The 13,614-nt window shown below is 34.9% G+C and overlaps 1 protein-coding gene across 1 annotated transcript in view; it reads right to left on the bottom strand.

Annotated features, from left to right (window-relative positions):
- FAF1 (Fas associated factor 1) overlaps positions 1 to 13,614 on the bottom strand; it is a 487,842-nt gene that overhangs the window by 217,995 nt on the left and 256,233 nt on the right. The window contains exon 8 of the mRNA XM_052636540.1: positions 12,427 to 12,513. Within this exon, the coding sequence (XP_052492500.1) occupies positions 12,427 to 12,513 (87 nt within the window). The remainder of the gene's footprint in view (positions 1 to 12,426; positions 12,514 to 13,614) is intronic.

Below are 13,614 nucleotides of genomic sequence, written 5' to 3'. Positions count from 1 at the left end.
GGTGTTCTTTTCACCACTTTTAAATAATATCAACCATACAGACAGTCTGGTTCTCAAAGTATCCTTTACTTACCCAGTATTACTCAAATTCTTTTTCTTGCAGAATAACAAATATTAACTCTCCAAGCTTTAAGAGTCTGAGGTTGGGGTGGGGGGGGGGAGGGGGCAGGGAATGGCTTTTTAAGACCTCTATGTTTTTTCCAGGTAACATTCCATTTTCTCCAGTTATTTCTTGAAATGTACCCCCCCCAACCCACTATGTTTCATCATCATAGTGTCTTCTTCTGTGTAAGCCTCTGAATAGCTTATACCATTATGTTATTTATAAAACATTCATTTTTAATTATTACACTGAGAATGCTGAAAAGAAAGTATAATTATAACCCTAAGAATGTGTCCTAATAAAGCTACCTGCCTCTAAACAACAAAATGTTAAAGCAATGATTTCAAATGGGAAAATGATATATATATAGAAATGAAAGATAACCTCTAAACTTTGAGATGTAACAGCTTCGAGATGTAGCATGGTTCATCAAGTAATTTATAAGTCAGGTGCATTTACTTAGCAAGTGCCTAACTACATCATCCCTAATAGCTGAAAATGTCCAAATTAATTTGTTACATATGGTTATGAAACATGAATTGGCACTTTAAAGTTTTATTTGCAGTATCAGTCCTGTATTTTCTAACCTGTTATAATTAATTCACTCCCCTTGCACTTTGAAATCTCCACAATAATAAGAACTTTATCAGGCTGGTGTTGGTATGAAGTGGCACAGCAAACTGAAATCCCACCGGGAGCAGTCCACAGACTTCTCTTCTAAGCAGCAAAAAGCTGTTATCATTTTCTGAATTACAGGAACTATAAAAGGACACTCTACTCAAGCTGCCGCTGAATGTCACTTGAAAAGCAATCACAAAAGGGCTCTGTCTTGGCTTATCTCTGAGCTCTGTCACTACGGCAACCAGCAGGGAATAAGTATCTGTGGGTCTATGAATTTCAGAATCCCATAAAAGCCAGGGCTAAAAAGGCATGTGCAGCCTCTCAGAGATTGACTGCATTAATACATTAGCAAATACTGTGAAACACTGGATAAATGTCAGCAATTATGGAAAAAGCGTCTAATAACGATATTCGTTGCCTGTCAAACCCCCATGAGGTTTGATATGTAACTGCCACTCAAAGCTGTCTGTAATTTTATCTCTTTTATACATCTGAATCCACAGCATTCAAATTTGTACTTTGAAAGTAATAAACTGTAAAGTAGTTCATTCCGTGTTGATCACAACTGTCAACAAACATACATTAAAAGAACAAAAAGACTTTCTTTGGCTGTGGGAACAATCAGTACCAGCAATCTCTTGTGGCTGTTTATCAAAAACACCCTTATATATTCTACATGTAGAATATCAAACAAAGTCATGATGTGGGGGCAGCAATTGATTTGACTATTGATCAAGGCACCTCGAGCTCAAATGGCTACTTTAACATGCATAAATTTTCATTTTAAGCCTTCTCTTCGGGTTACAAAATTTGTAAGAATTTAGCCAATTAGACACAGTTGCAAACATCCTTTTAATTGCACATCAAAAAATGCCATGGAATCTTTGTCAGCCAAAACAGCTGTAATGCTCTCTTCACTATCTTTCTCAAACAGAGAATTATGGGCAATTGATTACATTTAAATCCAAGGGTCTAAAGTACAACTTAACAAGCTGGGAATACTGCCCTTCATATTCGTATTTCCATTGCTCAAGAAAAAGACTTATTAAGAAATCTTATCACATATGTTACAGCTGTTCAAATGCAACAGACAGCATGTTAACTTCAAAACACAAATGCTAGAGGTTAAGTACTGCACATATGTATTATAAACAACCTTCCATTTCTCAGTAATAGAACAGGGTCAAGTACAAGAGTTCCAACAACTTCTTTCTCAGTTAACAGCGGAAAAGAGCTTGCTTTCTTGAAAAAGAACAGGGGTATCTCTGAAGAAAGTAATGATACATATTGGAGAATACAACTAGCATTGTTTACTGCAATTTAGCGCCAACCACTTGACTTCATCATTAAGTTTAACATAAACACAAGAAACCTTTACAGAATGTTTATTTTGTGCCAGGGGCTTTGCCAGGCACTTGAGACACAAAAATGAATAAGACATGCTTTCTAGGAGGTAGCTATTAAGAAAATATGGTTTGAAGAAACTCTGGAGAAAATTTCTACAGATAGTAATGTATTCCACTGTATACTATTTCTATCAAAAATTATTTGTAATCTACTACTTGGCTCAAATGAGATCATGTATATGAAATATGCTTTGTAAACTAAAATCTTTACATAAATGTCAGTTAATACACTCACCGACCACTATGTTAAATAACTATCAGTACCAAAATAGAGTCCTGTTGCTCATTCTCTGCCACATTAATGATATGGCTACTATTCAAAAAGACACAGCATATAATCCAAAGTGCTACAGTGAAAATTTTAAGTTCACTTATCTTCAAAGACTCCTAAATGCCAACTTAAAAAAGGAAGATAAAGGCAAAGTTTGTTTCTCTGTTACTGTCTTTATGAATAACTTTAAAACTTCAAAAGAGCATGAATACAATTCTGGGGGAAAATAGACTGGATATTTCAAAACTGGAACTATTTTGAGCAACATGGAATATACAAGGACCCACTCCAGTACTCTTGCCTGGAAAATTCCATGGATGGAGGAGCCTGGTAGGCTGCAGTCCATGGGGTCGCTAAGAGTCGGACACAACTGAGCGACTTCACTTTCACTTTTCACTTTCATGCATTGGAGAAGGAAATGGCAACCCACGCCAGTGTTCTTGCCTGGAGAATCCCAGAGACAGGGGAGCCTGGTGGGCAGGCGGCCTGTCTTTGGGGTCGCACAGAGTCGGACACGACTGAAGCGACTTAGCAGCAGCAGCAGCATGGTACAAGAGAAAGAACACTGGCATCAGAGAGCAGGCAGATTGAGAGTTGAATACTGGTTCTGCATTTCACCTTCTCATGTACCAGTTACAGTTTCAGATCAACATGCTCATCATAAATCACTAGTTAAAATTAATTGAGATCTAGTTACCTATAATAAAATGCACCCATTATAAATGTACAGCTCAAGAGTTTTAGCACTTCTAACTACCACCACTACAATCAAAATTTCAAAAAGTTCTATCACTCCCCTAAATTGGCTTGTGTTATTATTTATTTGTAAGACTTTTTTATGTAACAGGATAGAGGACCTTTGCCAAATATGTTTTCAGATATTTTCTCCTTACTCTTGAAAAGCAGAGACATTACTTTGTCAACAAAGGTCCGTCTACTCAAGGCTATGGTTTTTCCAGTGGTCATGTATGGATGCGAGAGTTGGACTATAAAGAAAGCTGAGCACCCAAGAATTGATGCTTTTGAACTGTGGTGTTGGAGAAGACTCTTGAGAGTCCCTTGGACAGCAATGAGGTAAAACCAGTCAATCCTACAGGAAATCAACCCTGAATAATCACTGGAAAAACTGATGCTGAAGTTGAAGCTCCAATACTTGGGTCACCCTATGCAAAGAGCAAATTCATTAGAAAAGACCCTGATGCTGGGAAGATTGAAGGCAAAAGGAGAAGCAGGTAACAGAGGGTGAGATGGTTAGATAGGATCATCGACTCAAAGACATGAATTTGAGCAAACTCCAGAAGAAAGTGGAGGACAGAGAAGCCTGGTGTGATAGAATCCACGAGGTCTCGGAGTCAGACATGACTTAATGACTGAACAACAACAGCAATCTGATATTAAGCTCATTGGTGAAATTATCATTTCAGATATTATTTCTCTATCTTTTATATATTCTATTCTTTCATCATTAAATTCATGTTTTCCTTTAAATCCTTGAGACTTTTCACAACATTTACAATAGCTAAAGTCCCTATCTGTCAATTTCATTTAAACTGATTTCTCTCCTGGTTAAGGATTAGATTTTCCTGCTTGTTTGTATATATAGTAATTTCTAATTGGATGCTGGACTCTGTTCTTAGAGGCATTTACCTATTAATCATCTTAGTCCTTTCGGAAACTGTTTCTAAGTTTGTGGAAGGGAAGTCCTAGAGTAGCCTTCACTCTAAGGCTTGTTTATACACTGCACCAAGGTGTGATTCTCCTGTGAATATCTCCTATGGTGCTCCATGTATTCACTGAGGTGCCTCCACTATGGCTGGTGGGAACTCAAACTATTCCCAGCACTGTGTGGGCTCTGAGTACTGTTTGTCTTACAGCTCCCAGTTAATTGTTCTTTTTCCAGGCAGTAGTTCTTTGCCCAGTCTCCTGGAATTTCACTCTATGCATGGCATGCATGGATTGGTATTCAGCTAAAAGTCAGGAGAACAATATACATTTCTGGAGTTTTTTCTCTGTTGGTAGTCTGTCTTGCAAAGTCTAGCTGCCTTGACCTCCCTAAACTCTGTTTCAGTCTCTTCAACTGCAATAAAATCAGCAGATTCTGTTTTAGCTTTCTCTCCCTGTTATGGGCTCCAGGAACTGCTTCCCAGCAAGGCTCATTTGTTTCCTTCTTCAGAGCCCTGAACTACCTGTTGTCTAACATCTGAGAACTGCTGTTTCACACATTATATCCAGTCTTCTAGTTGTTCACAGAAGGAAGACAATTCCCATAACAGTTATCTCTTCATGAGCAGAAGCAGTATTGTACACACTTGAGATTTTAATAAAATGAAGTCAACATTCAGAACATCAGATCTTAGTGTTTGTAAATTTCCTGTTGCGGGCTGTCTCACTTTCATGTGTTCTCCCTCATATTTACCAAGTAAATATGTCCCTTGAGCGCCTCACCCACCCTCCTGAACTTCTCTCTCACTCTTCAGGGTATAGTCTATTTTACAACTTTCTATACCTTTTAAACTTAAACTTTCTTCTACTGTTTTTAAACCTGTTCTTTCTGTCTGTTTAGTCTTTGCCTGTGTTATTTGTAAAAGACTCTATATGTTGACAAGGGCAGCAGACCTTCTGAAGCTACTGAGTCTCACCACCGTTAGAAGCAACATTATCTATGACCTTGTCAAATAAAGAAAAAGCCAGTGAAAATGTCCAAAGAGTGCCTGAATCTGTCTGACCTAGGACAGGCTAACAAAGTAATCTAAATAGCATAAGATGACCCCGACGCTACTCAAAGAATACTTCTGATTCTGTATGCGTATGTGATATAAAGAAGATGCTTATTCAAGGGAAAAGGAGCCAACATTTGTTGAATGCCTACTCAGTGCCAAACATTACACCACAGGTTAGCAAACTTTTTCTGTTAAGGGTCAAACAGTAGATATTTTACACTTTGTGAGCCACGTAGCTTTGCTGCAATTAAACATCCCTGCCACTAGTTACAGTGTAAAAGCAGCTGTATACAATACAAAAGCAAATGGTGTGACTGTGCTCCAATAAAACATTATTTACATTCATCTTGGTGTTGAATTTTTGGATCTGACTCTAAATGCAAAAATAAAAGGTGGGACTACATCAAACTAAAAAGTTTCTCCATAACAAAGAAAACCATCAACAAAATGAAAAGGGAATCTACTGAATGGAAGAAAATATGTGCAAATCACATATCCAATAAGGAGTCAACACCAAAGATACAGTAAGAACTCAAACAACTCAACAGCAAAAAAACAGACAAAAACATTTCACTAAAAAATGGGCAGAGGATTCAAATAGACATTTTCCTAAGGAATATCTACAGATAGCCAACAATAAAAAGTTGTTCAACAACATTAATCCTCAGAGAAATGCAATTCAAAACCACAAGGAGATTCACTTTACATCCTGTTACAATGGTGACTATCAAAAAGGCAAAAACTAACAAGTGTTGGTAAGGATACGGAGAAAAGGAACCCTTGTGCACTATTGGTGGAATGTAAATTGGTACGGCCACTACAGAATGGAGGCTCTACAAAAAATTAAAAACACAACCACCATATGGTCCAAGCTCTTCCACTTCTGGGTATTTATCCAAAGAAAATGAAAACACTATTCAAAAAAGACAAATGCAACCCTACATTCATTGTGGTATTATTTACAATAGCCAAAATATGGAAGTAACATAACTGTCCATCAGTTGGTGACTAGATAAAGAAGATGTGGTGCGTGTGTGTGTTTGTGTGTGTGAGTGTGTCTAATACTATTCAGCCATAAGAAAGAAGGAGATATGGCTATTTGTGATAAGATGAAATAGACCTTAAGGGTATTATGCTAAGAGAAATAAATCAGATAGAGGAAGACAAATAGTGTGGCTTCACTTATATGTGAAATCTTAAAACAAAATGCATAGATACACAGAACAGTCTTCTGGTTACCTGAGGGAAAGGAGTTCGGAGGGTGGAGAGGGAAATGGGTAAAGGGAGGTCAATTTTATGGTAATAGATGGAAACAAGACATTATGGTGATCACTTTGTAGTGTTTACTAATATCAAATCATTACACTGTATATCCAAACTAATATAATGTGTTATACCAATTTTGGGGCTTCCTTGGTGGCTCAGATGGTAAAAGATCTGCTTACGATGCAGGAAAAACAGAGAGAGTAGGATCTGGGCTGAACTGCTAAATCCTGCATTATATAATATAAGCTTTACATATAGGTAAAACCATATGGAATGGCTAATATTCAACATTTTGTCCTTTAAAAATGGCAATTTCATACAGTTCAAACTATTATGTTAATCCATTTAATCTTCACAACAGACTTTCAAGGGTGTTAACGTCATCTTCATTTTACAGATGAGGAAAATGAAGGTCATACAATAAACAACTTATAATAAACAACTTATCCAAGTGATAGCAATGTAGGGATGTGATGAATTTGGACTGGTCTGCTTGTTTCTCTCACACACACCTCACCTTCTAAATTTGCTAGTCTACTTACCAAGAAATATTGAGTTTTGATCATTTTTATTAGAAGGAAAATAAACCCGATTCTCAGTTTATAAAGTCACTATATCACACCAACTCATCATTTAGTTGTTTATTGTCACAGATGTCAACTTGGTGGAGCTCTGAACAACTCAGATGAGTGAATGTATAAAACACTATATTTTAAAAAAAAACCCACTACACTTTATCCTGCAGTGCATACAAAAATGAGGAAAACAGTTCTTACTCTCAATTTTTAGAATTTACATAAGCGAGGAACCCAGGATACAAATTAAAATGTAGTTTAGACTTGTTTAATTTAACTTAAGGGGTATTTGGTTCCTTTTTCTAGGGAGCCATTTTTTCACCACACCATCTGCTAGAGAAATTAGTTGTTTCCTCTTCTATGATTCTACGTTTTGCATTTACATAAACTTCAATCATCACTGTTTATGTATCTGTCTCACACTATACTTTGCAAACCCTAAGGAACAGGACTTCATCCTTATAACTTTAAGGTCCAGTTTGTTTACTGGTGTAAAACAGTTTTTTTCACGAATGTCAAATGAATGAATAGATATATGGATGAAAAAAATAGTAATAGCCAAAGGTTAACCATATATTAGACATTATCTAGTACAGACTACTTAAATCTTCAAAATAAATAAAGAAGTAACTATATTTGTAACTACTGGCTCTAAGTTTTTACAAACTCTGTGTTTATGGTTATAGAGACTGAGACTCAAAGAGGTTAATCAAGTTATTTGCAGTTACTCAGGTAAGTAATGGAGCCAGGTGGGAGGGAATGAAGGACAAAAATAACAAAAATAAGGAAAAACAAAAATAATTTAAATAGAAACTAATTTCTAAGTTGGTTGGAGGTGGTAGCATGGGATACAGGCAAAGTTTCTGAAGGAAAGGTCTTGAAGGAAAGAAATAATTGTTGCAGATATTGTGGGTAAAAGGAATAGTATGATAAAATACAGGAGTAGAGAACCAAGTATATCAGAAGAACAGCAAAATGAATATTTAGCTAAAGTGGAGATATATGTGGTACCATATTCAATCACTTATTCAAGAAACATTTATTGAGCAATTTCTCTAGGCTTGTAAGGGAAAATAAACCTAGAAGGGAAGTTTCACACTAAAGAATGAAGGTTGTGAATGACAGCATAAAAATCTGTACATAAGTCAGCACATACTAGGTTGCCATTGAAGATAAATAAGGCTGATAGTGTGGTAGGTATGTGGTAATAGGGAGAGTCTGTACTGGGACAGCAGCTGCTATACAGTGGAGGGTGGGGATCCAGTATAAGGGGGATGTTTATAATTTGACACCTGCCAAAAACAAATCATCAGAAAGAAGTTACAGGAGAAAATGGCCTCCAACAGAAGGATGAAAGTAGATGGTATTCCCTCATTCACAAATTCTTTTTAATAATAATAAAAAAGGAATATGTCATGTGTGTGACTTTTGTTTTATTGTTATTTCACAGAAAAGCCACTAGGTTTACTCTGTTTATAAATGATCTCATTTTCAATGTGAAAATATTTAATATTTAATAAGTAGTTTTCTGACTCCTAGCATATACCTAAAGACCTCTGGTCCTAGAATTCCTAATTTCTCAAATTCTGATTTAACATTGCTTAGCCAATGATGAAACTACAGATGATTACCATTAAAGAAAAAAGAGGGGGGGAGAACAACAAAAAGTATTAAAAACTGAAGAATTTTTCTTTCTTTGTATAAGTATTACTAAAACCTGGAGTTTTAAAAACTACATATATTCAAATTGTCTGCATTATAATAAGGTGCCTTGCCATAATTCATAGAGTTAAAATCATTTCTACTCTCTGGAAATCAAGTGTCCTGTTAAAGTATAAAATGAGATTTTGCCTACTTATAACTCCTTGTTCTCACAGCTGAACTGTCACAGCATGAAAAGATTTCCCTACCGGTGAAGCTTTAGATACCTATTTCCCTGGTGAAAGAGTGCAAAAGGAACTAAAAGAGTTATTTACAATTCATACAGTATCCCATGTCCCATCAGAGTCCAACTATAAGCAAAGAAAATATTTTAACTCTGAAGGGAGATGGGGCAACAATGCTTTAAATGATTGTTAACTTCACTGTGTAGTGTTGGAAATGTCAAAAGACTGTAGTCTATCACGTTTGTAAGAGACCCAAGATTATACAAGAATCTAATTATAAGAAGTCTTTCTTTGTCCTGTTTGTTAAGTCAAAGGTTAATGAGAAGTACATTGAAGAAAACACCTTCTGCATTACTGCAAAGTATTTCTCATGGAACATAAAAATGTAAACCAAGAAATATTTTAATATAGTTCTTTGCTCGTATCCTTTAAAAAATAGCTTTACTGAGGATATAATTTATATGCCATAAAATTTATTTTTTGAAATGTTTAATTCTATGATTTTTAGAATGTACAGAGTTGTACAGTCATCATCAAAACCCAATTTTAGAACATTTCCATCATCCCAAGCTATTAATTTCTTGATTTAAGATATTTCCATTAATTCACAGAAGCCACTGGTATCTAAAACTATTATATATTCAAAGCCACAGAAATTTCTGCAACTGAGCAGGAAAAGTATAAACTAATCTCACCTTTAATGACCTTTATAACCAATCCTCTACTCTGGCATTGGGAAGAAAATGTTCAGGTGCTTTCTCTGAAAGTTAAACCATCCTAAATATTCAGTTATGGCACACTGTCTTGGAAAGAAATTAATTATATTTTTGTTGGTAACACATTTCAGGCTGTTTACACAGCTGACATTTCTCAGCTGCACCCAATTCATGCCCTAAGCTGTGAGGACGATCTTATTTTGTAGCAGATGCCTCCACTTGAGTGATTTAAATAAGTATAAAAACACCATCGCCTGCAACAATATAGATTACAGGCACCAGCTTTACGAGTTTTTTATAGTCCTAATGAAAGAAAGTTTGCATGACATTTCTTTGGCTAGGATCTCCTTAAAAGACTACAATCATAAGCATTTTTTGCCAAGACTCAAGCACTGGAGCTAGTGGATCTGCTATGGCACCGATTAAAAGCAGCCTGGCCTTAAACATCTTTGTTGTATCAAATCATGCAGATCAAGGCAACATCCTGCCAATGTGGCAACATATGCTCTGGGGAGGTACAGGCAGGCATCACTTCACGCGTTCTGGGACTAGGTGCAAACATGAAAAGTGAGGCAGAAAGAATAAGGCTTCTTAATGGACATTCCCTCTTTACTTGGATTTCTAGTACCAAGTAGAAGCACAGACGGGAAAACAATGGTCCAGTGGTAAAAGGCGGTAAAAATCTGCCTACCAAAGCGGGGGATCCAGGGCAGGCGACTAAGCCCATGCTCCACAACTACTGAGCCCACACACTTTAAAGGCCATGCTTTGCAACAAGAGAAGCCTCTACAATGAGAAACGGGAGCACCGCAACTAGAGAGTAGGCCCTGCTCATCACAACTAGAGAAAGGCAGTGCATAGCAATGAAGACCCAGCATACCCCAAAATAATAAATACATAAAATTAAAATATATTAAGCACTATGTTACAGAGGAATATATTGCATTTCACTGATTTGCCTATCACTCTTGAAACTTGCTCTGATAAGCCCACTTCAGCTTGGTATCCATAAAGATGGGGCCCATGAGCAACTGACTTTTCCAACCCTATTAAGTCCCACATTTCTGGACTTTATTATCTTAAACCAGACAATTATTTTTATTTTAAACTTACAGAAATTTTCAAATGTATACAAAACTTGAGAGTATAGTATAAAAAAATCAAACATACACATTAACTATCTTCAACAATGATCAGTTTGGATTTATAAATATCCCCACTCACTCTTCCAACACAAGAGGTTATTTTAAAGCAAATCTCAGGTACCATTTCATTTATGTAAACCAGTCAATTCTTGCCCATGATCACTCTCTGAGTTATGTTAATATTAAGTTACAATACTGACTCCCATTTATTGTCTACTATGAACAGAGTATTTGTATTATTGCTAATCCTCATTACAATGCTTTAAATAAGTGAGGTATCTGAAACTCAGTGACATGCTCCATCTTAATAATTTTCTTCTATTAATGTTACAAATTGTAGCAGTTTATTAGACAATGTTAAGAACATTTCTGGTTTCTTCATATATTCTCAGGTAAACAAAAAGCTATCATTTATATACTTAGTTTCTTAACTTTATAAAAATAAATGTATCGTATTTTCCATCAAATTTCTCAGTCTAACAGGAAAAAACCATACTAAAAACAACAACCACATTCTTACCACTTAGCCGTGGACAACCATCAATAATTATAATGACATACTATAATGTCAATGTCAAAATTAACAGTTTATAAATAAGTGTAAGTGCCTAAATTTAAATAATTTTTTTCTGAAGGGGTCACTTAAAAAACAAGTTTTGCTATTTTCTGGTTATTTTTGAAGTTTCATAATCCACAAAGCATTTTACAAAGGCACAATATTTAGACTGTAGAATAATTAGACTCAAGTGGCATCTACATAAACAAATTGTTTAAAAATGTTACTGTCTTCCACAAAGAATTCCTTTAGACTAAAGTATATGATGGTGGTGCTGAGAGAGAAGTGGTAATTATTATTATGACAAAATGTAATATTATTCTGACAAATGTAATATTTAGAACATAAGAAAACATAATTAAACTCCTAGCCATAATCATTTATTTGGGTATTTATTGTTGTAATGTGTTTACAAAATCTTAGCATCCTTTTAGCCCTATTTATTTTAAAAATAAGACTCACTTCAAAGTTCTTGAAAGATTCTAATTTTTTCCTTAAAAAAATTGGTTAGAACAATCAACACTGTGGATAAAAGTAGCCAAACGGCCTCCTCAATGATAAAATTTACTCTCTTAGAAAATAATAATCACTGGAAACAAGATAGAGATAGGAAAGGTTTCAAAATTTACAATAGGAAATTATTATAAGTAGATGTCATAATAATTAAAAATTACAAACTAAGTCTTTTCTTTCAGTTTTTTATGGCAGTGAAAATTATGAGTATGTTTAAGAATAGAGTGTGATTAATATTAACTATAAAAATTAACTTTTTAAAGTGTAGGTCTAACTATGGGAAATGCAGTTATAAAATTAAATAAAATGATGAAATTGATTTTGAAGTATCTGTAATTTAGGAAAAAAAATTTTTGTGTTTGGGACATTTCATTAGAAATATCTGAATATTTGTATTTTTTTCATCAAGGAAAAACTTAAGTCAAATCAAGCAGCATAAAGTTCCTGATACTGATATTGTAACATTATCAAGAGAATGCTGATATATCTGGCTTATGACACTAGTTCTTCAAGTGAATGCAAATGATTTATAAAAATTATTTCCATGGATACAAAACATTTGATTTCCACTTAATATCACAGCCAATTAGGCTGAAAGTGGCAAAAGAGAGAGGAGGATATAAGACTGACAATTCAACTGTCACTTACGGAGTCATCTGTGGCAGAAGTTGGCCAGCCCTCCCATAACTGATGGCGAACAGGGATACTCGTGAGGTCATACACATTTCTCTTTACCTATAAAAAGAAATAAAACAATTAAAATAGGATTTCCACATGACTTATGATAGCTGCTAGTCAATTTATGGGATACACTGTATTTCCTTTGTTCTCTTCTAGATTTAAAATAAGAATTTGAAACTAGGAAAACACAAATCATAAAAAAATTTTACTAAATAAAACTAAACCAAATTTAAAAGCAGATTCTCAATGAAGGTTAAATGAAATAACAGTTCAAGCCATATTCTCCTACCTCACCCTGCTGATTATTTTTATAATCCTGTATGGCTTCAAGTTTCTTTTCAGTCAAAAGGGTAGTAGTTTCTTTCCCAACAGGGTAAAAGGAAAAACCTGGAGTTTCCTTCACTGTTTTATGTACATTTCAAGGATACAATACTTAATAATAAAGCTGTACAGGGTATATATTTTTTAATCACCCCAAATTAGAAACTATTTTAAGAAAATATTTATTACCTGAGGGCTATCCATTAATATATTATTTAGGCCCTTCCCCCAAAGAAAATACAGTACTGATAGTTTTTATTTTAAATAAGATAAAAGTTGAAAAACTATTTTTTTCAACATTTAATATTACACTTTGAAACTACTTATTTATTTATAGCCATACCACACAGCTTGTGGGATCTTCTCTACCAGGGACTGAACCTGCACCCACAGCAATGAAAGCATGGAGTCTTAACCACTAGACCACCAGGGAATTCCCAATACTTTTTAACTTTAAAGGAGAGGACACAAGTAATTATCAGAATGAAGTGTTGGAAGGTTAAACTCTTATTCAGTAATTATCATATCCTTTTCTAGCCTTTTTCTCTAAACAAGTTACAAAAATTCTCTTTCATTCCATATTTCCAAATAAATGATCAAATCATAAGAATGACGAGATCATCCATCTTAGCAAACTCTTCATGTAAATTCTGAGATTAACATATTGTAACAGTGAAACTAATTTTGAAATGTTGCACATAATACATTCTATGATTTCCATGTGGAAAAGAAGCAGCGTTCATTCATGTTTTTAAAATGCAGAAGCCTGAAGTAACACATTGTCCAATTACATTTCTGTATCACATTACTGTTTATTATACATAAGCATATCTA

This window comes from Budorcas taxicolor, chromosome 3 (assembly GCF_023091745.1).
Source record: "Budorcas taxicolor isolate Tak-1 chromosome 3, Takin1.1, whole genome shotgun sequence".
NCBI classification, from domain to species: domain Eukaryota; kingdom Metazoa; phylum Chordata; class Mammalia; order Artiodactyla; family Bovidae; genus Budorcas; species Budorcas taxicolor.
Note: the sequence above shows the minus strand (reverse complement) of the source record. Positions and strands in the feature narration are given on the sequence as shown.